The sequence below is a fragment of the Triturus cristatus genome, chromosome 4_2 (assembly GCF_964204655.1).
Source record: "Triturus cristatus chromosome 4_2, aTriCri1.1, whole genome shotgun sequence".
Classification (NCBI taxonomy): domain Eukaryota; kingdom Metazoa; phylum Chordata; class Amphibia; order Caudata; family Salamandridae; genus Triturus; species Triturus cristatus.
This window is the reverse complement of record NC_140586.1, coordinates 35,149,555-35,176,643: the sequence shown is the minus strand read 5'-3', so window position 1 is coordinate 35,176,643 and position 27,089 is coordinate 35,149,555. Positions and strand designations below refer to the sequence as shown.

Below are 27,089 nucleotides of genomic sequence, written 5' to 3'. Positions count from 1 at the left end.
TGGTGAAAGACTTAACCAAGCTTTATCAATTTGATTAAAAAACTATCCCTCTACTTCATTGAAAAGAAAAAAAAAAGTCTCTGGGTGGTTGAGTTGCCACAGGTTGAAAGGAGCGATGCAGGGCTTTGGAAAGAAAAAAACAAAAAAACTTCGAGGTAGCGCAAGACACCTCATCTCTAGGGTACCTGCAAGAAATGTAAATGTGTGCAATTGGTTAATTGGCAAATCCGACGGCTGCTTGAGAGCCAGTAATGGTCCTAATTGATAGAATCTGGAATTTGTCCTTTTCAAACAAAAAAAAAAAAAGTTTGCACTAGCAACAATCAGCGCATTACTAAGAATATAACTTTTGAAAGCACTGTAAAAACATTTTTGCATATTTTGCGAGTCATTGTGCAACCTTTTACTGTGAGTAATGTGTGTTTAATCATTTACTTAGTTCACTGTGCTGTCACAGGCTTGGGCTTCTTAACACTATAAATACAGGCCACTATTTCCCAGGGCACTGACCAGGATTCAAACAAGTGACTGTGATACACTAGCATTGCATTACCCAACCAAACTGTCCTACCAGAAAACTGCAATTCCCATGGATCGATTCAAGTTCCATTTATTTTTCACTTAAGGGGGTGTATTATATTTTATATCCAGTTACCTGTAGGCCAAAGGCTAAAAAGGGTTTAAAATCATGTTTTCTTTTAGCCACGTCTCTAGAACACACCCAGCCCCCACGCTGTCACCCAACACCCCCACTGTACTCAGGATCACGGTTTCCATACTTTTCTTTATGGTCTTCGATCCCTGGCCTGAATGCATGACCTATGCGTATACCAAAGCTTTGCTTGCTACACATATGGTCTTTGAAATACATTTAAAATACACCCAATAGCCATAGTATGATTTCTAGCTCGGCTGTCACCTGTTCAGGTAAACTACTGGACTGCCCTAGTTGCTATTAAAGCTAGAAACACATGGACTAGAGCTGCTGAACTCTGACGAGAGCATGCGAAGGACCAGATTGAACGCGAGACTCATCTCAAGGTACATGGATTGAGAAGAAATCCACTCACCAGAAGCACAGTAAAGTAGCACGTGTCCAAGTTCCCCAAAGTAATCGGATATTTTCCCCTGCGGCTAGTAAACTGTGGTCCTATTTGTGTAGTATTGCCTTGCTGGTATTAAAAAGTACTTCTTGTCTAAGTAAATACACGGATTGGACAGCCAATTATTAAGCACAACTTAACCGCCGAGTTCTGAATGTCCAACCACACCACTTTCCCCGAGTACCCCAAGATGGACTGCTCATCTCGCTAACTTGGGAGTTAAGCGCTAAAGTGGGTATTTGGTGCTCAGTTTTCATAGTCCCCAATAGGATGGCCCAGGGCATCTGATACAAATGGACTCAATCACCATGACGGAGGTCCAGTAGCCAATGATTGCACCAGAGGATCTGTTACCAGTTCCATCAGGTGGAATGTGTGAACCAATCTCAGGCACTGGTAGGTACTCTGGTTTGCATTCCAGACACCGATCCCAGTCTTCGTGCCCACAAGCTGGGCAGCATTTGGCCCTGTGTAGCAGCCAAAGGCTGGGTACACTCCCGCCTCCTCCTATAAATAATGTGCGTGCACATTAGGTTTTGGTGCACAACTAAAACATACATTTCTTGTACACCTTCTTAATACAACAATGACAGCGTATCCGAGTGGACAGCAATCCACCATCCCAATTTCACTCAGAAAACAAAAATCATCGAGTGTGAAAAGATTATCTTTATTACAGAAAACTGTAGGAACAAGTTACGAGACTAGATGTAGTCATTCCATAGGTCCCTGCAACCTGGATATATACCAGGGCCAGCCCTCAACCGCTTTCTGTACAAGAACCGAGCAGTAAAGCAGAATCTAGAATTCGTCTGGATAGTCTGAGGTGGTGGAAGAGCTCTAGGTCGATAAAGGCACTGAACCAAACTTGAAGCATGTTGAGGGGCTCGGCGGTGGAAAGTCACTTCATAGAAGAGTGCAGGCTGGGGAGGGGACTTCAGCCATTCATCACCATTCGGACGAGCTCTGTGGAAAGAAAAAAAAGATATGAGTGAGAGGGAGTACGGGCCACAGCTCCTCTCCCAGGAGCAGACACGCTGGCAAACAGCGGGAAACAAGCTCCCATGACGCCTGGGGATTAGATTCCTCGGGCCTACACATACAAATCTCTCTACACCCCTTCACAGCAAGGCCATTAACCTGAGAGGGTGTATGGATTACTACAAACTATCCCCTAGGATTCACTGCTGTACCCAAGTACCTGCTTTGACCCAACGAAGAGCTGAATATTGGTTTACTGCAGGTATACTGGTTCCGTACTATCATAATGCTGCACCTCTGGGATTCACGGAATGACCTCACCCCCTACATGGCTGTTCAGAATCATTGAGTTCAATAACCACCCACGGTTGGAAAGGGGCATTTCTCTTGTGCCCTCTAAAACTGCACCTACAATTATTTATTTCTAGATGGGAAACCTAGGAAAAGAACTAGAAATCTCTAAAAGGAAATTGCCAGGATAGGGTCCCCCTAAACACATTTTAGACGCGCAGTGTTTTCATTTCTTCATTTCCCAACACAAACCTTCCATCTACAGGGTCAGCTAAAAACAGATCGAGGGTTCTAGACTCCCTCCCCACCACCCAACAGATCTATGCGTCATGGGAGCTCATTTCCTACCAGGCAAGGGGCATCAACGAAAGGCTTGCTTCTACAGCACTAGAGGCCAGCCCAGCAGCGCACGTGCAGCTCTGCTCTCTGCAGAAAGTTCTGAAGTAATCTACAGCGGCAGGAAGAGAGCAGAGGCCAGTCTTGGACAGCAGGCAGGAGGGCCATTCATAAAGAGCGAAAAGATGGCATGGGAGAGCAATGCAGTCCCAGAGAGAGCGTAGAGGAAAGGCTACAGGGGTAGAGTCGAACTATCAGGAACAGCAAAGCACGCGTCCCAAGGACTCTGCAGCGAGATGCTCGGATCCTTGCACCCCAGTCTCTCTCATGCAGCCGATGAGCTCATGAGAGTCTCAATCACTGCCTAGGGCTCACGCCACGAGGCAGCGAGGAGCGTTTCAGGTAGTTGCACTTGCCAAAGACCTGTGTTCATCCACAAAATACAAGTTATGCGAATTCTATTACGAGTGAACACAACAAGCAGAAGACTAAACTGCCAAGTATGTAATAGAGCAGCAAGAAAATAAGCCACTTCAAGAATTTAGAACTTTGCTAATGGAATTGGTGTTACCGTCAGGCTGCAGTATTTGGGATTTGAGAGTTCTATAACCTAAAAACAAGTTAAATGCATCAGGCTGCCCATGATTACAGGTCCTATTGCACCTACTCTGTTACAATGGACACATCTGAAACCAGGTTACACTTTCCTGAAAGTCATTCACCTTGGGACATTGCGGTATTTAACAATTTTTAAAAATAAACTTAAAACGAAAATAAAAAGCACTCATTCTGTACGGTGCCTTAGGTTTCAGACAGGAAAACAACGAGTTCTCCATTCTCTAAACCATACTCCATGGGCTGCTGTGAAACGGGGGAAATGACATTTAGCGCTTTTGGTACCTTTTGCCCTTTATCGTTCACCTGCATAACGAGTCGTCAAGTGCCAGAGATGGCAGCCAGGAACAGAAAATGTCCTTTATATACAATTGCTCTCGTCCTGCTATCCCTCCTTCCTTACAGGTTGGAGATTTCAAGGAAGGGTGTGGGTGACGGTGTATGCAGATCAGACCAGGCACATTAAGTTGTTAAACACTCTTTGGCTTAAGAGCCAATCCGTTCCTTGATAAAATATGGTATGGTTACTACTTCCAGAAAGCATAGCACATGGTCCATGTACAAACACGGACCACTGCTCATGAACAGATCTGTAGTTTGAGGAACAGAGCTGCTGCTTTTACTCTGGAGGAGATGAGCCTGAACTACTCTTGCCTGATAGAATTTTGAAAATAAATGAGACCATCTTCCTGGCAACAGCAGGTTTACCTGTCTCACTGTCTTGGAAGACCAACTAGGCTACTGAAGATGCTCAGAATTTATAAAAGGAGCGGACTTTCATGCAAAATGTTCTCAATCGAGGAAACAGCGGGTCGTGCCTGAAAGAAGAATTTAGTGGATCTAAATACCATTTGGGCCAAGAGAAGGTACAATTGGAAGATCCGTTTTGGGAAATACTAGGGTTCCAAGGTCAGTTCAAATCAGTAGTAGCCCAAACACATTGTGCGTTACAAATAAAAAATTTTTTTTTTAAAAAAAAAACACACACGTTTTAGATTGAGGTGCCGGGACTCCAACCAGATGACGGAAACGTTAAAATGCACCAAAATCGTGCAACTTTTTTTGTAAGGGAAAGCATGCAAATAAGCTGGTGATTGATGGATAGCATTTGAAGGAATCAAAGATCCCCAATACGAGCAGATGAAACTTCTCTTTACACACCAAAGGCCATAAACATATTAAGATATTTTATGCCTTTTTCTTGGTAGACTGCTTCCTAGCAATTCACATTCGTCTTATTTTCACAAATTCAACAGAGACAGGGAGGACTTGAGAATCACCCCCCCCCCCCCCCCCTTCAGCTGCAACGGGGGTGGGGCTGTTCTTTTTGAGACACTAGAATTTGAGGTATGGAAACCAAAAAGGTCAAACTAGAGCAATCTGAATGCAAGGACCACATGAATATCCTGCGGAGGAGGGTCAATCTGTGGTGGGGCCATAAAGGAAACTCTGCTCATACCAGCGAAAAGCACCCGCATATGTCCCCCACTGCCACCAATTTCCACGGACTGTCTTTTGAGGAGTATAAAGATGTTTTTGCCCAAGATGTGCATGATCGACTGATCTCTTATGAGGAGCAGGAGTGAATCCGTTCCATGTACAGACTTCGGAGAACAACGAATAAGACAACTAGGACCTCTCCACTGGTTTCAATGAGACCTTGCAGCAATTACTTTCGCGTAGACACCAATAACTCATCAGGGAAAAGGAGAATGACAGTCCAGGAGAAAAGACTGAGCCACTCAGAACCTGCCAGCGTGCAGCCAATCTGAGGACCCGGAGACTGAATGCAAGAACATTTTAAGAAATTCACTTCACGAGTCCACCAAAGGGTAACGGGCACAGAACGAAAAACATCAGGACGGCAAATTGTCAGGTACTGCTCTTCCTCCAGCAGTTGTGGCACATTGATGTGCAGACAGAGCAGGCAGTTCTGAGGGGGCAGTAGCCATACACATGTAAAAGAATAGGCTTGCACATAAGCAGTTGTGAATTTACAGACTGAAGATGCAGTTTGGGGTCTGCCACTAGGTGGCAGCAGTTCTCTGCCTGCCAACAAGCTTGCCTAAGAACCGGTTATCCGTTCAGCAGAAGATGCATGTTTGTTTAAACGCACGGTGGGAAAATACTTTTAAGGTGGCTGCCACTGAAACGGTAACCAACAGAAGGGCGACTTTAATGGGCGTCATTAAACGATAAGACCGATATCTAGTCAAAGCTACAATAAGCAGTACCAACTGGTAGCGCTGCTGCTGGCAATGACGCTTTTGGGAAAAGGAAATTCTGCTCTAAACGCCAAAAAAATGGTGGCAACATGCACAAAACCGGTTATTGTTCCCAAGAGCAAAGTCTAACCTTCAAGAAGGGCGAGAGAAAATAAACTGATTTACAGAAGCACTGTCAAGACACACCTAGACAGTCAGGGCTACTCTTAAACAGTCACAGCAAACGTAGATCTTGGGGTTAGAAGAAAAGCACACCTCAGGGGTCACTTATTCAGGATGGCAGGCACATATATACATTTGCTTAACACAAATGTATAGATGCGAGATTTTCTAAAGGTTTCCTTCAAGGCAGGTCCATGCAGAGACATGCGGAGAGGAATGAATAGGGAAGGCTGAGGGGGAAAGAAGAAAGCAAACGGAAGTCCTTAAAATAAAGGGATTCAGAGAGGATGCATACCCCGGGGCCCATCAAGCAGACATGATGTGTCTGATAAATGCTGTGGGAAGGAAGAAATATTGTTGAACACAATTACAGAGCCAATGTCCACTTATTCACACCGACTGCTCAGAACATTAGATTTGCTCCCAAAACATGCCAACACATACAACTTACCACCGCTGAAATTGTGCCTCCCATTCCCCCTCTAACGGGGTTAGCTTATTAACTCTTTGCTGGCCTTAGACACCTCTTTGGGGAGGCTGGTCTCACAGTTAAGGGAACCTTCTAAAATGCCGGTTGAAAGTCTACATTTGAAATTCACCCCACCCCTCCAAACAACACTTTACCAGACTTGTTTAGACCAGGAGATTTGTAATACTATGTTCTAAATTCTCATGTGCAAGGTCAGGCTAGTCTGGTGATGGAGCACTCACCCCCCACTCAAAAAAAACACCCCATACACAGTGAATGTGAACTGGCATGGCCATGAGCTGGTAAGAAATTAACTCAAGCCAACCCCCCCTCGAACCACACTACAAGGATAACTATAGACAATGAATCACACCTACCTTCGTAACAGATGCAGCCATTGGGGTCTTCGTGTCCAGCCAGAAGCAACTCCACTTCATCTTCTGTCATCTTCTCACCTGTACAAAGTATATATTTCAGTTAAGAAAAAATAGGCACGGCTGAATCATTAAAATTACAAGTTCATAAAATGTGTAAAGCACCGATTTTTAACATTAAATAGAATTTGTCAATTTCATTTTAAATAGAACTAAATTGCACATGAAGTTACTAATACCCGCATGTTAAAATATTCATAATCAAATCTATATAAGCATTTTATTAATTCATTAAATCCAATCTTCCTGCTTTACACATAGTAAAATGTAGTCATATTCGTGCAACGTCACCTATAATCTTGGGACAAATAAAGGTGAAACAATGTACATCCTTTTCATTCTTTTTCAACCTGATCACACAGTCACTCTGTAAAGAGCATACAATTTCGATTAAGTCACTCCATATTAATGGAAACTTGTCGAGTTAGTAATTTCTACAACCCATACCACGCAGTGATCAAATCGGCTACCTGTAAAAAGTAAAGGACAACAACGCACACTGGTTTTAATCAAACACCTTCCCGAATAACTGCAGAGACTGCAGCAGCATGCACAGCCCCAGACCCAGCACTTACCCAACAAATGCACTTCCGCCACAGAAGCAGCACTGGCTGGTGAGACTAGCAACCTGGGTAAAACCAGAGTAGATGTTCTGAAGTGGCCCTCGCCCACAAGACAAGGAAGCCACCGAATTCCAGGACATGGGTCACCAAGATTACTTAGTCGTCACAGCTCTACCCTGGAGAAGGGCCAATCAAAACAAGCACTGGCATAGCTAATAGGTCTCGCCTTTGGGACCTTCTAAGTGTTTAGTTATCCAGCACAATATCCTTGGTGCAACATCAACTGTTGCATGGCTAAACACTTAGAAGGTCCCAGAGGAGAGACCTATTGGCTATGCCAATGCTCGTTATCCAGGTGATCTCTTGAATACTCATTCATATAAGCCTGGATGTAATTATTTTTGGGTTACCATCAGGTGCGGGAGATCATTTGGGCTACCGTGACAAATTAATTTTACACTTAATTTTGTTGAGAAGACAGATTTGTAAATACTGGATCCAACCATCGCCACCTTCAAAAACAGAATGGCTTGACAGTTTGTTAATGACATGGCTATGAATCGTAAATCTTCAAAAAAGGTGGCTAAATTACGGGACCCCCTGACTACCTTCTTCCTGCTATCATGTCTTCCTATTTAACTATATTTCTCAGATGTTCATCTACTTTATCATTTGTTTGCAAAGGACCAGTCTTCAACCTTATTTAAATGTATTGGAAAGAGCTCAGATACTAATTTTAGGTTGGCCTTTCAATATCAAAAAGAAATAAGTTAGCAAAATAAAATAGTCAGTTTTCAGTTAATTCTATCTTCATCAAAACTTTGATAACTGAATTATATTGTTTCTAGCCTCCACCTTCACTGCAAATCCTTTGCGCTAGGCCTTGGCAGCCAAACTAAGCTACCATAGAGGGACAAAGAAGCTTGAGGCCACCTCTCCGTCACTGGCCCAATACAGAGTGCCCTGGTTTGCAAGGAACACCTGAAGTCTTCTTTCTAATATGGCTGAACGGTCACTGACAGATAGAAAATTCCAGAACAGCAGTCTGCATCCTATGTCCACGTGTGTGACGTGGGACAATAAGTTTCTCATGACCGTTGTTGGTCAAGAAAGTGGAAAAATCAACCACATAACATACTGTTTACCAGTGAGCAAAACAATCTATGGCAATTGTTTAACTGGACATGCAAAGTCGTGGGGGCAGACTTCGCGGCTCCTCCAAGCACTCTAGGTGGCCCGCCCCTTTCCGAACAAAAAACGGTTTCTGCAAACACACTGGCCTTGCTCACGTGGTGCTTGCAATATACTGTTTGAAGCAGACAACAAAACCCCAGGAGGACGGCACCGGGCCCGAGTTGCAACGGTTCTAAAATCAAATGATACTCGTCTGTAATGCCAGCAAAGAATCTGAGCGGTCCTGGTTGGCCTGAAATGCGGAGATGGTCAGGGGTAGGGTCCGAGTGATTGTGTAACTAACTATTGGTGCCTTTTGGGCAAAAATGTAAGTCATTGAATGCTTTCAGAAGGCCATCCTGCGGGGCACTGGTAGAGCAGACTAAAAACGACATTGACAAATGTCCAACACGTCAGGTGCCAGCTTAAGGTGACTATTGACTCGGCCCCAATCCTACTAACATTCCGGAGAAAAGCGCTGTCCATAATAGGTCCCAAAGCCTTTATGCCATAAAAGTCCTGAATACAACTATTCCTCATCTGATGGAAAGAGCGCCCTGCATCATGGACACAAAAATTTCAATTTCTAAACATATTGTATCGTCTGACATAAGTGGGGCGCCCTACAGTACGGGGTGGGGGTGGGTGGGATGGATTACAGCGCAATAAATTACACGGTGTATTTATGCAGAATTATCCAGGGACGGAGGACCGCCTTGATGTTTTCCGCAGATACCAGTCTTTCTGTTTCCTTTGGGGCGAGTCAACTCCTGAGGCAACTAAATGCGCGACTGGCCTTGCTTTAACCAGAACTTACCACATCTCTGGCCTTGATCAAGGAGTGACGCTGCAAGGGAGTGCGGGACAAATATGGATGTAGTGTTTATATCGGAAGTCATGTAGGGTTTAATGGCTGTCTGCTGGTGCGTCATTGGTCACTGATGTAGTTAGGTTAGTAAATGCATTACTGCAGAGTTCTACAGTTGCAGGGTTTGCTAGGAATAAAGTGAAAGGCATAGTATAATGTGTGACATCACCTCCTTGTCAGGTACTATTAAACTGCCAGAACGAGATGGTGACCAGCGAAACAGTCTGGTGACAAGGGGAAACCAGCAGTGGCAAAGACAATAGGTCTAACCTTTCAGACGCATTGGTTCTTTCAACACCTTTTGCTGTGCACAGCATGAACTACAAGCAGTGGAAAAAAAAACAAGCAGCCTAGGTGAGACCTAACAAGCCCGGGAGTGGTGCGTGCGTGGTCTTCACTTTAAGCACTGCACTTGTGACGCACCACTGCTCGCTCCCGCAAGGTGGATGCCGCCACAAGCACGAGTGCAGTGCTTGAAAAGCGAAGACCGATGGCTAAAGGCTCTCCTAGAGCAGTGCATGCGCGCTGCCTAGGCGAGACCTAAAAACACGTGTAACCCACAGTGTCCCCGTCCTCCCACACCCTAAAAAAAAAAGTAAAGTTAAATCCTATTTGTAGGACACTTTGTAAGGCTGAAACAGGGCACATTAACTAATATTCAGACCTGAGTGCAGAACCAGATAGAGGGGCCTTGAACACAGGGGGGGGGGGGGGGGGTAGTTTAGCAGTCAACTGTACCCTGCCTTGAAAATAGCACTTTGCCAAAATAGCCTCTTACCCAAAGTGACCAGTACATGTCGCAGCTCAGCACCCATCACAGAGCCATTGGCTTCTTTGTCGAAGACCCTCAGCCCCTCCACAAAGTCATCGTAGGTACCCTGGTCCTTGTTCTTTGCAATGGTCTGCAGCATGGGCAAGAACTCGTCAAAGCCAAGCATCTTGGTGTTCAGCTCTGGGAAGGAGAGGAGAGTTCAAAGAAGCAGTCACCTGGTGCAGCAGGAAGCCAGGCTGTGTGAGTCCACATTAACAGTGGCAAACTTTAAGCAACATGGGCGTCCAAGTTCCCCGAAACCCCCAACTCAGATTTTTGTCCCACCCCAGACTGCCAATGAAGGGGTACTTGCTGAAATGGTCCATCTAGCAAGTGTGAACAAGGCAGAGACCTCCAATTCAACACTTGGAAACTATTTTATATACACACACACACACACACACACACACACATTCCCCCAGACTACAGCGGGTCACAGCCATCACAAACTCACCTGCACAAGTAAAATCTTAGCTTAAAGGCATGCCAACCCAAAAAGTAGTGACTGGGAGTTGTAAACACTCACCCTCCGATTTGGGGTTCCCCAGCACCTTAAGGACCTCTGCATTTGTGGGATTCTGGCCCAAGGCCCGCATAACGTCTCCACACTGGCTGTACTGGATCCGGCCATCGCCGCTGCGGTCAAAGAGGAGGAAGGCATCCTTGTACTCTGCAGAGAAAGTAAGGGGTAAGTCAAAACGCTTCGTGGGACTGCAGTTACAAGGCGAGAACGAAGGGAGTCGTTAGGCATAGAAAGGACAAATTACCCTTGCTTGCATACCCCCAAAAAAGGCAACCACTCTTTAAAGCTGAAGGTCTGTGCAGGAGTTTCCATTCAGAGACAACCCATCCAAGACAGAACGTGAATGGATTATGACTTTAAATGGTGACATGGCGTTCCCGGTGAGAGTTGGCACACCAATGTAAAACTGAGAAGCAAGAATGCGGCTGTACTGTTTGTGCACAGAAACGTGCAACAACCTAAAGCCAACATAGAAGCACAAACGCAATAGGGTTGGGGTGGAGTCTACAGGTTACACCAGTGGTGAGGGCAAAGCGGGTAAACACGTATGGCAATAGGCTGATGGTCTGGTCACAACCTCCACACTGTTAACAGGTGCGCCCGTGGAATGGACCAGTTAATAAACTGAATTACTGTGTCCTAGGGGCATCTACTTTGTGGAGTCTATACACATTGATATGAAGGATCCTGGTACTTCTTTCGGGGGGGGGGGGGGATGAGCATTTCTGCCACCGAGCAGGAGGCCCAAGATTCTATCTGTGCAATACTTTTGCACACAGTTGGTTCAGAGTGCCTATGCAAGGTCACTGACCACTGTTAAATCTCACTCCCCTTCCATTTCCCAAAATATATTTGTAGACAAGCCTGCCAGGGCGTTGGGATGTAGATCTAGGCAAGGGGGGAAAAGCCTCTTATTCTAAGCCTTTGCTCACGTCAGCGGGGCGAATTGTAGACAATGTTCTCTGCTCAAGTGTCAAATACAGGACCAGGGCCACGATATGTGCAGTGTACAACCGGTCACCTGATCCCAAGGGGTGACAGGCAGCTGAAAGCATACTTAATATTTCAGTTGTGCTGCAGAATCGAGTTACACACTTGGCTTCTGTATTCAGCACTAAACTATGGAGGTGGGGGAGCCTACAAATTAACATGCGAACAAAGCCACGGGTCGGCTCTGACTCCAAGAGCCCGGGAACGAGTCAGCCGAGCTTTGAAACTATTTGCCAACTAACATGTTATATGACGTCTTCAATGTTTTTTTTTCCTTTTTTTTTTTCTAAGTGCATTTCTTCAACATGAACACTCAAAAACGTTTCACCGGAGTCCATTAGATGGCATCTCTATACTGAGAAGCATTAAAAGATTTTTTTTTTTTTTTATAAACGTAAACTGAGAAACTTCCCTGCTTTCCCATCTCCCCACGACAATGCTTAGTGAACTAAGACAGGTTAGTTCACGTGTACCCAATATGTGTCCTAAATTCTAATATAGATGGAGCTACATATTAGTTAAATAAGTCAAACAAGAGGTTTTTGTACAGCAAACGTACTCAACTCCCATATTTGAAGGTGCTCTCATTGCGATGAACAAAAAGGCGACCAGTGGCCTAAAGCTTTTACCCAGGATCACACAATTTGGTCAAGCAGGGAAGCCGGGACTGATCCCAGATTTTCTAGTTTCACACTATGCAATTCAACCACTAGATGGGTATATTTCTCACATCAAATGTGTTTAATTGAAGTTAGATTAAAACGCGAGTGACAAGGAGAATCCACATTTTTTTGGCAGTTTGCATAGCACGAACCCTGGCCAAGGACGTAAGAGCACGTGACAGGAGACAGACTACTACACACCCATGCTGTAGCAACTAGGCCACAACGCCTTCATGAAAGCTCAACTCGTTTTGGGGCTAGACTCAAGCTTAAGCTAGAGTCAGGCTTCTGGTCTGAGCTTTCACCGGCTCACCCACCTCTACTAAACTACCATCACTTAGAAATCCACCAGTACAAACCACTCAACTAATGATCCTATTCTCAGTATGGACCATAGGTCTTCTGAGGCCACACCGCTAGAATGACCAACCCACTTAGTACACATAACCAAACAACTTCAATTCAGCAGAGGTATGCTGACTTAACACAGATGCACCATGAACTAAAGAAGGTACAAGATAAATCTCTCCAGCACAGAATTATAAAAACTACTGGACAGAGAAACGCTGGAGATGTCTTGAACTCACCAAGAAACATGGGTGGTGGAGGGGCACAGATGTGCTCATTCATATGGCCTACAAGCCTAGGCCATGCCTCGAATCAAAGTGAAGAAACCCCCATTTAAAACTGCTTCAGATTAAACACAGTCCCTACAAACATCAATACACCATGGATTTGGGGAGTGGGAGGGATGATCACAGGAGGCGGGGAATCAGGAGATTATTATTTCAGGGGTGCTTTCCTGTAACTCTTAATCCACACTAAATGTAGGACTTGTAAGAAAGCAACAGCATCAAACAAGAACAGAACTAACCAAAAACACTACCTTCCCATAATTGAGAAGCTGTGGGCCCCAATGCACTCCACAGGGGGCACTAATCATGGCTGTAAGCCCTAAGAAGCACCTTCCCCACCATGTCTGACCATCACTTTAAATTTCAAAGCTTTCTGAGAAAAAACGAGCTACTGCAAGCTGCCCCCCCCCTTTTTTTTTTTAACCATGGGCCCCATCTGCCCTAATGCTAGCAAGGAAAATGAGCCCCCATGCCTACTTTTAATTGTAAAACATTCCAAATTATGATGCAGTGGGACCCTGGGCAAAAGTGTCACAGCACCTGTTTCACTAATGATAGGTGCTGCCTTGCTATTACCTTAGATGTTTGTTAACATGGGCTCCCACCATCCCTCTCCTCTTTCATCATGCCTCTCCCTCCCATCTCATCTTTCTGGAGCCCAAATCAAGGTGTCTTCATTTTTTTCCCCTCCTTGAGCCATTGCTCCAAAGCTCAAAGAAACACCATCACAGCAATTATTTTTAGTTTAACAAACCCACTTTTTTCCTATTCGTTAAATAAACTTTTTTCCTCTTTTCCGTATACTTTCCTCATAGTGAACCAGTAGCAATGTTTGTGTTAATAGCAATTCATTTAAAAAATGTATTTTATATGAAGAAAAAAAATAAACTACTTAATTTTGAATTACATTTTAATTAATTTGAATAAGTTTAAATTAAAAAAAGAAATCCCACCTGAAGTTAAAATAATTTGTACAATGCATTTATTATTAAGTGATGTATACAATTAAGACATTTAATTACATTTTAATGAAATTGTATTACATTAATATACAAAGGGGCTACTAATATATGTATAAAGGTTTTATTTTCAGAATTTTTGCATTAACATATTTATACTTTTAACCATTTTAAATAATTTAATGTCGTTTCCTATGTGGTTTTCTTTGAAGTCCCTACCTCCATTATTTTCTATAGGAGGGTCTAGAAGTACCAGGGGTTATCCATTTGTGCTGCTGGACTTACTACAGTTTCTTTTGGCAGCAGAAATTTACACTGGTCAATTTGGCCTCACAACCTTTTTCAGGATGTAGAGTCCCAGGTCTACACTTTTGAGCAACTTTACATTCGGATTTTGTGAATAGCCAAAAGTAGTAAAGTTACTCAAGACTAAATTGCATGTGTAAAATTACTCACAAGTGTAAGTTACTTTTGCGAGTAGCTATGATAGTGTTTGTAAAACCAAGTCTTCTGCGCACCACTCAAAACAGCTTAACTTTAAAGTGGTAGAAAACAGATTTAATAAAAAATGCACATATTGAAATGCTTTAAGCTCTCACTGAAGCATCAAACTTTTGCTAAAAATGTGCACTGTTTAACCTACAAAGCTCTAAAAATGTAACTACCAAGAGTGACTCTACGGGCTGTAAGGCTCTGAAGACTTTCTGGGGTGGGAAAGATAAGCATTACCTCATGCCTATAGATTGATGAAAGGACAGTAAAATCATTAGTTTTGAAGCAAGTGGTCTGTCTCTCATAGGGAGTTAATCACATGCAAGAAGATCAGTGTCGCTGGAAAAACAAATAAGCTGCATCCCTTTGCTCAGTAACAGCCTTAACAGGAAAAAAGCGGCAAGGGAGAAAACTGGGATAAGGAGGAGAAAGAGGGAGGAAACAAGTGAGGAATATAGTAAATGAAAAGGTGCCTATAAAATACAATACGCCCTCCCACCTGGAAACCGTAACGTATATCCAGAAGTCAGATTTTGTAAAAGTCACTTATGTAGGAACAGGGAGCTTGTGCTGGCTAGAGGACTCCCCCGGGCTGCACGGCGAGTGCCTCCTCCCGTCTGACAAGACAGGAAGGGCGGGCCGGGCAGACTCCAGCTATGCAGGGCCTTTCTCAGACAGGAATGCTCCCACCCCCGCCAGGCTGCGTCCTGTCGCACCAAATAAGGAAGCGAAAGCAATCCGAGGACAGGGCCCGCCATCTTAGGAGGGGAGGACTGGCGCTGGCCGCAGCACTCCTCAGGCTGCTGGGCCCACGAGCGATGTTATCACTAGACCCCCAAATAACACCCCCCACCACAGACCAAACAGGGCGCACTCCTCGCATGAAGGGATGGGGCTAGACGTGAAAGTACCCACAAATCAAGGCTACGCGGCGATCGAGTGCCATTAACTGTCAGTGCTGCGCTGTGCGAGCACTTCCGTAAAGCAACTGTCACTGCACTACTCACACAAAGCTCAACATTGAAGTCAAGAGAAAGTTGGTATACCAATACGGTGCTGGAGCAGGCAACTCTGCGGGACACTCATCCAAGGTCTCTGGTATAAACAGCTAATTAAGTACTCACGCTACACAGCACAATCAGCGTACCGAGCCTGGGGCGTAACACGGGCCCCTTCAACGCAGCGTAGCCCCGGCCCTTTAGGGAGCCCCAGTCAGCCACAAAGCCAATGAATATCTGTGATACGAGAGACTCCAGTGTCACCCATTCTCCGGGGGTTGTTCATAATTGTTTTGCGTTAGGCCACTCCAGTGTCACCCATTCTCCGGGGGTTGTTCATAATTGTTTTGCGTTAGGCCACTCCAGTGTCACCCATTCTCCGGGGGTTGTTCATAATTGTTTTGCGTTAGGCCACTGCAATGAAAGCACACACCCCAGGCACTGGCAATGTATTCACTGTACAGACGTGCCATCGTGTACTGGGGTATACTACACCGTCACCACAAGAAGACCAACAAGTTCTGTTCTTGCTACTAATGCGCACCATGCTTAATACCCTAAAGAGAAGTTTAAAATAACGAGGGTTGCTTCACAAGGGCTCGGATACTAATCGGCTAAGGAAACAACCCTTTTCTTCATGTGAACTGAGATCGCTGAGGTTTCACACCTCTCTGATGAGCGACCTTCTCTCTAATATGTACGGCTAGTGACTGGCCAGCAAGGCAGGAACAGGCGCCTAACAATCCATTCGCATCACAGAAACGGAACGTAGTGTCAATCAGCATCTAGATCACTGGTTCAAAGCCATAACAAACAGCTCAGGTCAGTATAAAGAGCAGTCAGACACAACAGGGAAACACAATAAAGTTATACGGCATCACCACACAGGGAAACACAAGAAAGTCATACGGCATCCCCACACAGGGCAGAAAAGTGTACCTTAAGGGGTGAGCTGTAGCCAAGACCCCATGACTGACATAGAACCAGGCGGATGAGTATCGGAGGCCTTCACCCCGAGTGTCCCCATAGTTTGTGGGGAAGATACAAAGGATCGCCACAGATCAGGCCAGTGCCATGACATTGTATCCATTTCAACTAAAGTGGCCTCTGCTCCATGAGGGTGTATCTATTTACATATGGCTGGGTCCAAACTGGGGTGGCGTAGTGGGCAAAAGAACGATGGATTTAACCCAGATCTTTTGACTGGGGGAGAATGTTAAGCTTGGGGGCTGCGGCTCCAGCTTGGTACCATTTAGATTATCTGTTGCCCCCCCAACCAAGGAATTTACACTGTTTTCAATAAGGGATTATCATGGTTTTTGTAAATTTGATTGTGTTTATACTATGTATTTTTCGTTGGTGTAAAACTGCCACTGGGGTGCATTTACAGCTATATTACACAGGAAGTCCGAAAAATCGATTTAAAACCCCTTTATCTTCAGCCAGCCCTGCCAATTGACCAGGCGATTGCTGCTTGAGGGCTCCAACGACCAGGCCCACCGTAAAGTGACGGACAACCAATTTATTTGGAAGGGTTGACTAAATCATGCAACAAAAATTTCCCCCACCATTGTCTTTTTAACTAGGCCTGAGCAAAATAACTCAGCTGGTGTCATTTTGGTAATTCTGTCTTACTCCGACACAAAATTACGGCCATTAGCATAATTAGGAGTTATTTGGCACAAAATCCTACATCAGGAACAACAAAATTTAGGAAGCAAGAACTATTGGTTTTCGTAGTTTGTTGGATTTAGAGCCATTTGCTTAGTGCAAGATGCACCCCCCGGTGCCCCTTTTGAATGCATTGGGTGCCTTTTGCGCTTAGAAAATAGTAATAAATGATGGGTTAACGCTTGTACTCCAGAGTAACTTTGCTATAATTACGCTAACACCCGTTTAACATCTGAAGGCAGTAGCTGAAGGATGAATACTTAATCTTTGCTAAGAATAATTACCAGTGGCTGGGATAAATTCAAACACGTCAACCATTTACCCTTTTCTAGATAAGACACTCAAGGTGCGACAGTTAAGTCCAGAATGGAACCAGTAGTCAGTGTGGCACTGGAATCAAATGGCACCTCACAGATGAGGCCCAAGAGATGGATACTGCCTGGGGGTTTTCATGTTCCGTTCCAGAAGTGAAACTAGCCCAACAGTTCAGGCTAGATAGTTTTTGTATAAGCAGGACCATACTTAATTTACAGAGCTAGCCTAAGTCTACAGTGTCATACTTTGGGAGGAAAGGGGGGGGGGGGGGGGGGGTGGGGGGGAAGAGGAGAATACTGAGAAAAAAACAATGGCCTGAAATGGGCCACACGCAAACACCAGTTGCTGTTAGTTAAAGCATTCCTCCCATCACGTTGTTGCTTTATATTATCGGGAATATAGTAGCCTATTAACGATTCAGCCATATTCTTACTCCTGTGGCCAATGCCAACAGACCGGTCCGCGGAACCATCCATGACAGATGTGTGGGTCCCTACAACTGGGGCTCTCAATCAGCACCCTAATGCGATCTTTCGTGGTACTAATGCACTTCAGAAGGTATCAACTTATGAAGTGTTAAAATACACACCGAAAACAGGCACTGGACAGGCGATGACGAATGAAAACTCAATCATGTTAGTGTAATGGGGAGCACAGCAACTACACAACTAAAACCACACGGTCCCCAAAGAAACAAATGCCAGATCAGATGTCGTGGGCCTCATTCCAAGCCTAAACACTTACCAGTGAGCTGGTCTGGGGTGAACTCAATCTACAGAGCAGAAGAAAAAGATAGGGGTGAGGATACAGGTAGCAGGGTGTAGGGATTGACAGAACCAAGAGGAAAGACGGCGCCCCTTTCTTAACGCCACACACACCGCATGAAAAAGAGGCAATTGTTTTTACTTACCAATAATCTGGTCTTCGGCGAAGTCACTCTGTTTGGAGCAAAACACAATGGTGAGTTTAGGTAACTCTGGAACTCGGCGGCTACCAGCGAGACCCACGACCCAAGGAGACCTCTGGCGTCAATATACTTCTTAGGAGATAATTTTCACCCCTCCCCCCAGAAGTACAACATAATAGGTCCGCCTGATACAGTGTTAAGCTAGCACCCGTCTTCCGGTGCACGTAATTAAAAGGGGGGATGTTCTGCAGCAAATGGAGCCCAAACCCTAAACCGTCCACAGCTCGGGGCTAACGTGGGTTCATAAAGACTCTTCATGTTTTAGACAGGAACACATTATTACTCAATTGCAAGGCCTATCCTGAGACAAATTTGAAAAGCCTGTCTTACCGTGCCGACTGCCGCGAAATCGACCCCAATCAATGGCCAACAAGTCCTCCTGTCCTGAACGCAGGCCTCTCTCTCCCTGTGCAGTTTACGCGACTCTGCTGCGAGAGCCATTTTCATATATTCCATGCATTAGAGGCACTTCCTGCTCTACATGCCAACATTACCCCCAGACCAGGCATCTGTTTTCCCATATCAGCCACCTGTACTCCGGTGTACTGCCCGCAGAGCCACACCCTACACAAACCTCTGAGCGCTCCCTACCATCATCAGCAGGCCTCCGTCTGCTTAGCTTTATAATAATATATACGCTGTAAAGATATTTCTCTCTGTGGTGTATACACAGCCGTTAAGCTCGCTAGCCTCCCTATGTACCCTTGGTCCCCCCCAGGCAGCAGTGAGCACTCCAGATCCCGTCTGTATCTCACCATCTTGCCCTGTTTCAGTGTGTTGCCTCTTCCTGGAATGCAGCGGCTTTCCGGCTGCGCGAGACCTTTCTACGGGTTGCGACGTCACAGTGCTACAGCGGAACACCTGGGAGCCAATGGGAGAGAGGCGAGAGCAAGCATTGACCAGCCCCGACCCTCTCCTGCCTCACACCAGTGGGCGTGGCTTCCAGTGTCCTAATAGAATATCTCTGGCTCCCCCTGGTGTAAAAATCCATAACTAGAGCAGTCATGATGAGGATCCATTTCTAAAGCACCATAGTTGGCAGCATGGTGTGCCCCAATTTTTAGAAGTCAGTGCGTGAGTAGATCACACAGCCCCGTTTTTGATTTAAATCGGGGGACTTGTGGTCCTCTTTAGCTCATTATAAATCCAGAACTACCAGTCACAGAATGCAAATCAAATTCATGAACTGTATGAGCTCCTCCCATAAGGACTTTGGAAACTTGAAAGCTTTGGGACAGGGGCAGAGTGCTCATCCCTGCAAACAGGAAGTGCAGTGCTCGTATTTTATTTAATGCAGTTTTATATAGCGCGAATTTTACCCAAAGGTGTCAGAGCGCTTTACAAAAGAACCAGATAAGTTACAAAAGGTACTCAATATAGAATACACACGCTAACAAGTTACATAGATACAGTTACAAAATGACACAATATAAAATAAACACGCTAATAAGTTACATAGATGCAGTCAAAACGCTAACAAGTTGAATACTTATATTGTAAAACAATAAAATAAAAAGGTGTCAGCGTTAGTTTAAAATAGGAGTAAAGTACATATTTACAAGTTGACCTCATGTGCAAGGTGACCGTAAGGGTCAAGAAATGGGTTGAATTTATCCAGGAAGGGCCTTTGGAAGAGGAGAGTTTTCAGATCGGTTAAAGTCCGGAAAGAGGTGGTGGTTCGGAGGGATGGAGGAAGGGAGTTCCAGATTCTGGGTGCATTACCAGAGAAGGATTGAGCCATAAATCTTTCCCTTTTAAAGGCAGGAGGTTCGAGCAGTAAATTTTCCGCATTGCATAAAGGTCTAGAGCCGCCTGAGATTTTGAGTTTATTAGTCAGATAGCAAGGGGTGGAGGTGTGCAAGGCTTTGTGGGTGAAACAGGCAGTCGTGTAAATTGACCTTGCTTCGATAGGATGCCAACGAAGAAACAACAGTATGGTTGTGGTGTGTTAATTTCTTTTAGCCCCATATACAAAGCGAGCTGCTGAGTGGAGGATGAATTTTAGAGGGGAAATGTAAAACCCTTCATAGGGCAGTAGCAGTTTGCACACTATTACACAGGCTGCACACGTGTGCATAATGTAGCACAGATTAGTTGCAGTGAGCTTAGGGCTAGAGATCATCATAGGTGTGCTCAGAGTTGTCAGCACAGGCAGACAGCTAAGAGTTGTGTTGAGCATTGCACAGGACTTTAGTGTGTTCTGTAATGCACAAGCCACTGCTTTGTTCGCCATAAGTTGGCAGGGTATGCTCAGACGTGAGTCCCTTGCTCACTTTGCCACTGGATTCAAGCAAGCCTGGCTGAAGACGGCTGAAATGCCAGAAACCGGTCCTAGGAAGCTTGTTTCCGGTCCAGGGAAGGCATGGCTTGGCAGTTCGGGCTGGACTGTTCCCATGAGGCACAGGGTCAGACTGATTTGCATATGGCCATGTCTGAACTGGGGTGGCAGAGTGGGCTAAAGAACGGTGATGGATCAAACCTAGATCTGTTGACTGGGTGTGAGTGTTAGATTGGTTCTGATGCTCCGTCCATCACCACCCCCTTTTGTACCGCTTTGTTCGCCATAAGTTGGCAGGGTATGCTCAGACGTGAGTCCCTTGCTCACTTTGCCACTGGATTCAAGCAAGCCTGGCTGAAGACGGCTGAAATGCCAGAAACCGGTCCTAGGAAGCTTGTTTCCGGTCCAGGGAAGGCATGGCTTGGCAGTTCGGGCTGGACTGTTCCCATGAGGCACAGGGTCAGACTGATTTGCATATGGCCATGTCTGAACTGGGGTGGCAGAGTGGGCTAAAGAACGGTGATGGATCAAACCTAGATCTGTTGACTGGGTGTGAGTGTTAGATTGGTTCTGATGCTCCGTCCATCACCACCCCCTTTTGTACCGCAAGCCACTGCTGACAGCACGGTGCTAAGAAGTGCAAAACATACTGGAGCGCACAGGCATAGCTACAGTTGGTGTAGCTGGTGCAGTACACCGGGGCCCATTAAACAATAATGATCGCTGTATTTTACTATCCCAGCAGCAGTCTAAGGTTCCCTTTTCCCTTGCTGGCAACAGGGCCATGGCATTCAAGTGACGCTACTGCTTGATCGTGGCCTTCCACATGTGCCAAAAAGCTAGAGAACTCAAAAGATTATAGAAAGCTGACTTCATTGAAAGGCACCTACCCATGGGTTTCACCAATCATCGTAACATGTACTGCAAAGCCACTAGACACTGTTCACATCTGTACAGATATGAGATTAGATTAGCAAATTGTGCCATTAAAAGGACGAGGCGAGCAACACCCTCTATTGATAACACAGTAGCTAAAGTCAAAAGCTCAAGGTGGTTGATCCAAAGTCATGATGCCATCACTTTCTACTGGCACCAGTTTCCAGATATATAACTACATTCTCAACATATGTGGGCCTAAAATGATGAAAGGAAGTTTTTCAGTACTACTTTACTGAAATCCTTGCTGGGTGTGGTATAGCTCAGAGTGTGGAGTCCTCACATGCCATTCATAATACAGTAGGTGGATAAGAGCAGGAGTATCGGAGAACATGCGGAACTTGATGAACTGATTACAGTAGCCGAAATGAAGAAAGCAATACATGATATGGCCCGTAATAAGACCCCATATGGCTGCTTTTCAACTCATCTCACCCCCCAAGTTGGTTGAGGTTTATAATGAAGACCTCACCACTGGAGCACTCCCGGATTCCCTTCAGGAGACCCTCTCATCTCTCTCTTGAAACCAGATAGGAATCCCACTCATCACTCTTCCTATCTGCCCATAGCCATTTTAGGTGCTGACTATAAGATACTCAGCAAGATACTTACCAAGCAGTATCTGCAGCTGATACTTGCCATTGTATACTCAGACCAAAATTGATTAGTCCTGGGTTATAGCACGTCCAATAACATCAGGCGGCTCTTCCACGTTATGGACCAGGTGTCACTACACTATCCACTGGCGGCATGCCAATTATTGGACCTCGAGAAGGCCTTTGATTCCTTATCTTGGGATTACCTCTTCTAGTTTCTATGGGTGGCGGGCCTCGGCTGGCGCCAACTGGCGTACACAAAGTTATACACTAAACCGACTCGCTGAGCACGTGGGCTGCCTGGTCTCACCCCTTCCTCATCGGTCACAGTATACATCAGGGCTGCCCCCTTTCCCCAATCCTTTTTGCTATTGCCATGGAGCCGCTGCTCCATCGTCTCTGATTAGAAGGCCGACAATGGGGCATTCCCCTAGATGACACCACTCATGCTGTATCGCTCTATGCAGATGACCTGTTATTATATCTTCGAGATGCAACAGCCGACGTGGACTCGATCTCAGCGACCTTCTGGAGATTTGAGGAGGTAGCAGGCCTTCAGGTGAACTAGGGGAAGTCATGCGCCTTCCCGTTTCCACAAGACACACCCCACAGGCCTTATTTCTGGTCAGCGATCCATTAGCATGGATGACGGCGGCGGTCTGTTACCTAAGTATCAGAGTATACCACTGTCAACAGGACCTGTTTGAGGGCAACTTACATCAGGCACTTACAACCCTCAAGTCCCAAATGCAATTGCGGCAGAGATTGCCACTCCGACTTGTGGGCAAGGTTGCTCTTTCCTAAATGATCGTCCTCCCGTGCCTTTTATATTATTTTGTCAACATGCCGGTGTTCTCCCACCAGCGATTATTCCGGGATATGGACCAGGTGTTGAGGGACCTGCTGTGGGATGGTAAGCGGCATCGGGTGGACCTTAATAAACTCCAGCAGCCTGTGGGACGGGGTTGGCTTTAAGTTCTACTATCTTGTGGATTCTCCAGTGGGTATACCGGTGGCTGGCAGGTGCAAATTTATACAAGACCTGCATTGGGAAAGGCCTCCTTCCCTGCATACTCTACGTCAGTTAATCTACTCTACTATCATGATGCACCACTCCTGCTCCCTTTATGTATAAGTTGCCCGGAAGTGCCTCACCAGGGTCACTCAGTTGACTACACAGATGCTACCTTACTCCCCCGCTATCCCCCTTCAGGGTCGTCCAGAGCCCTTCGGGCACTTTACGACCAATCAGCTGACAGTATGGCATGATCATTTCTTGGATACAGTGAGCGGTCTCTTCAAGGACACCCATCCTCAAACATTTGACCAATTATGCCAGGGCCATGACATCCCACTGGACCAATTCCTGCTACATGGGCAGCTGCTGGCAGCCTTTCGGACCCTGTGGGGGTATGGTGGACGAAGAATCCTCTACTCATGCTGTAATACACACCTTATACATTATGGAGTAGGTGGCATCAAACACAACTGAGAAGAGGACCTGGCGAGACCCCTACACGATACTGAGTGGTCCAGGGAACTGAAGTTCCCCTAGAATATTTCCCAAAATGAGCATTTTTTTTTTAAACCTTTATTCATCAAAAAACAGGGACACAGCTATTCAGCCGACAACCCGGAGGTTCGGCAGCTTCAAGAGGGCAGTACAAAGAAGCGTCCACAGTGCATAAAAGGAGAAGCAAAAAGGTTCTATTTTAAATAAACACAAACACACACCAAACCCAAGCAAGGCGAAAAACACTGAGTACAACTGGTGAATGCCCCTCAGGGGAGACCGGACCCCCCTCGTCTATCAGTCACAGTGCTGTGATAAGAGGAAAAAGGGGGAAAAGCAGAGACCCAAGAAGTCAATTAACAATCAAATATATGTACAGAGCTGGAAAGAATGCTAAGGAGAGAGCTGCTCCTCGGGAGGATCCAGATCAGGGGCAAGACATATGCCCCCCCTATATTGGTTCCACCGCCCCCAAATGGCAAGCCACTTCCGAGGGCGCCCTCTAGCGCAATATACCGTCTTTTCCCTGAGCATACTCCAGTCCATGTTTTCCTTCCACGCAGCCACTGTGGGGGGTCCCGCGGAGCCCCACAGGCGCGCTATGTCTCGCTTAGCCACCATGTTACCCAGTGTCACCCACTGGGTCTGTGCCTCATCGTGATCAGTAGGCCCCCAAACATTCAGGAGACAACACCGCGCCTCCGGCTGCATAACAATGCCCGTCACCTCCCCCATTACCGCATGGACTCTCCTCCAAAATTCCATGATGATGCCACATTCCCAAATGATATGCAGGAAGGTACCCACCATACCACAGCCCCTCCTACATAAGCCCTCCTCAGAAAATCCCATATGAACCAGCCTTGGCCCCATAACATAGACTCTGTGGAGTATTTTGAGCTGCACCAGCCGCAGACGCGACGGGATCGCGACCTCCTTAGGAGAGGAAACCGCAGACTACCAGTCCTCGTCGTCCAGCTCAAGTCCGTCCCTAGTCCATTGGTCCCGCAGCCCCAATAGCAGGTCCGCCCGAACATTAATCAATTTCTTATAGATAAGAGAGACCGTACTCTCTGGCATATGGCCATCTAGGATCCGGTCCTCCAATGGAGAGGACTCAGGCACCTTCTCTCCTTCTACGAGGACTGACCGCAGGGCATGACGCACCTGAACATAGCGGAAAAACTCGGATTTCCCCAACTCATACTCCTTCTGCAGCTCTTCAAAGGACTTCACCCTCCCCTTAATCAGCAAATCTCCAACCCTGGAGATACCGATCAAGTCCCATTTCTCAAAACCTTTCGTATGCCAAAGCTTCCCCAATTTTTCAGAGTCAAACAACGGGGTAGCAAGGGTGAGCCTATCCTTCCAGCCCAGCGAGTCAGTCGCCAACTTCCGCACCCGCACCGCCACCCCAGTGGGCCCTGTGAGGGACGAGTCCAGCGACCGCGAGTACAACGCTCTGTGATAATTACCGCCGCGCAACAACCATCGGTCCATGGCGTAGCCGGGGCTTAGGGCCGGACCATAGAAACCATGATTAATCGCGCTCAACTGGGTGGCCCAGTAATAGCGTCGAATGTCCGGAAGCGCAATACCCCCGTCGTACCACGGAAGCGTCAACTTAGCAATCGCTATGTGCGGCCGCCCATCCCACAACAACGATCGTTGGAGGCTTTCGACCTCCCGAAAGTAACTGGCCGGTACCCAATCAAGAGTATTCTGCAAGGCGTAGAGGAACCGGGGAAGAGACATCATTTTGAACAAGGCGGCGCGCCCGAGGAGGGAGAGCGGCATCCTCCGCCAGCCCGCAACATCCCGCCGCAAACGCGCCAGGGGAGGGAGCAGGTTCTTCTCATACCGCAAAGTGGAGTCAGTGGAGATAAAAATCCCCAGGTACACGAAGCCCTGCTGGGCGATCTGGATCGAACAAGTTCGCGGGACAGGTGGAACATCGCCGCTCAGAACATACAGATATGATTTACTCCAATTGATGACGAGACCCGAGTTCTTACCAAAAGATGTCAGAACGTCACAAACCACTATAAGCGAGTTCTTGGGCGAGGCGAGATATAACAGGATGTCATCGGCATAGAGCGAAATACGGTCCTCGTGATCGGGCGACCATCTAAGTCCACGTATATCCGGGTGCCAGCGTATCCACGCCGCCAGAGGGCGAGGGCGAACAACAAAGGCGACAGGGGGCAACCCTGCCGGGTGCCCCTCCCAAGCTGGAACGGAGTCGACGCCCGCCCGTTTACCACAACACTCGCAAGGGGACCCTCATAAAGCAACCTCACCCAGCTCACAAAACCAGGGCCAAAGCCGAACTTGGCAAGCACAGCCCACAGATATGCCCATTCCACCGTATCAAAAGCCATCGTGGCATCAAGAGACGCCACAATAGCTGGTTCTCGCAGCGTGCTCGCCCTGGCAATCACTCCATGAAGACGCCTAAGGTTTAACGCAGTGTTACGGTGCGGGATAAAACCCGATTGATCCGGGTGGATCAAGTCTCCAAGCACCCTGACCAAGCGGCCCGCCAGAATTTTAGCCAGAATTTTCGGCTCAGCATTAAGGAGTGATATTGGCCGATAGGAGGCACACTTGTCCCGGGGTTTACCATCCTTATGTATCACAACAATCGTCGCCAGTCGCTGGTCCAACGGAAGGGACCCACTCCCCCGCGCCTCCACGAACATGGCGCGCAGGTGAGGGGCAACCCTATCCGGGAACAGCTTATACAAGTCAATCGGCAAACCATTTGGGCCTGAGGCCTTGCCCGAGTTCAGCGCGCGGATAGCACCCGCCACCTCATCAACCGTTATATCTCCATCGAGGTCATCTCTATCTACGTCAGAAAGGCAGGGCAGAGCGATGTCACGCAGGAGGTCACGCGAATCCTCAGTTGGCCTATCCGAAACCGAGGCGTAAACCATACGGAAATAATCCGAAAAACACTGTACTATACCCCCGGGATCAACAACCACCTCTCCCCCCTCTCTCGTCAGCTCCGGCACCACTCTATTAACACGTTCTTTTTTGTCCAGCCACGCTAGGAGTTTCCCGGCCTTATCGCCAACATCGTACAAGCGACCCTGCTGTTCCCTACTGAGGGTCTTGGCGGCATTCGCCACCAGGTCCCTATATTCCACTTGCTTCAAGCTCAGATTATGCAGTGAGGCCGCTGTAACCTCCCCCTCCAGGGCCACCTCTAAAGCCGCGATCTCATCCTCAACCTGTATAACCTCGGCATCTCTCTATCGCTTGGCGGCCACTACCAAGGAGAGGGCCTCCCCTCTCAACACGGTCTTAAATGCTTCCCACAACGACACAGCCGAATCAACGGAACCCTGATTGTCCTTAAAATAGTGATCAACTGTCTTCAACAGCGCACTGCGCATCTTGGGATCACGAAAGTACCAGGGGTTAATAGGAGCAACCCTGCCCCCTCCCTCGCGGCCGACATCCAGCCGGACCCACACTGGCGAATGATCAGATATGCCCCGCGCCATATGCCTAG

General features: G+C 46.7%; 1 protein-coding gene across 2 annotated transcripts in view; it reads right to left on the bottom strand.

Moving 5' to 3' along the window:
* Positions 1-1,754: 1,754 nt before the first annotated feature.
* Positions 1,755-27,089, bottom strand: part of LOC146832877 (myosin light polypeptide 6-like) — a 113,261-nt gene continuing 87,926 nt past the window's right edge. The window contains exons 2-7 of one of the 2 annotated variants that reach the window (XM_085600301.1): positions 18,021-18,048; positions 10,558-10,701; positions 9,999-10,172; positions 6,560-6,637; positions 6,009-6,048; positions 1,755-2,069 (exon numbers count right to left, since the gene is read on the bottom strand). In XM_085600301.1, the coding sequence (XP_085456427.1) occupies positions 6,020-6,048; positions 6,560-6,637; positions 9,999-10,172; positions 10,558-10,701; positions 18,021-18,048 (453 nt within the window). In that variant the 3' untranslated portion in view covers positions 1,755-2,069; positions 6,009-6,019. The remainder of the gene's footprint in view (positions 2,070-6,008; positions 6,049-6,559; positions 6,638-9,998; positions 10,173-10,557; positions 10,702-18,020; positions 18,049-27,089) is intronic. The other variant, XM_085600300.1, reaches the window with a different exon arrangement.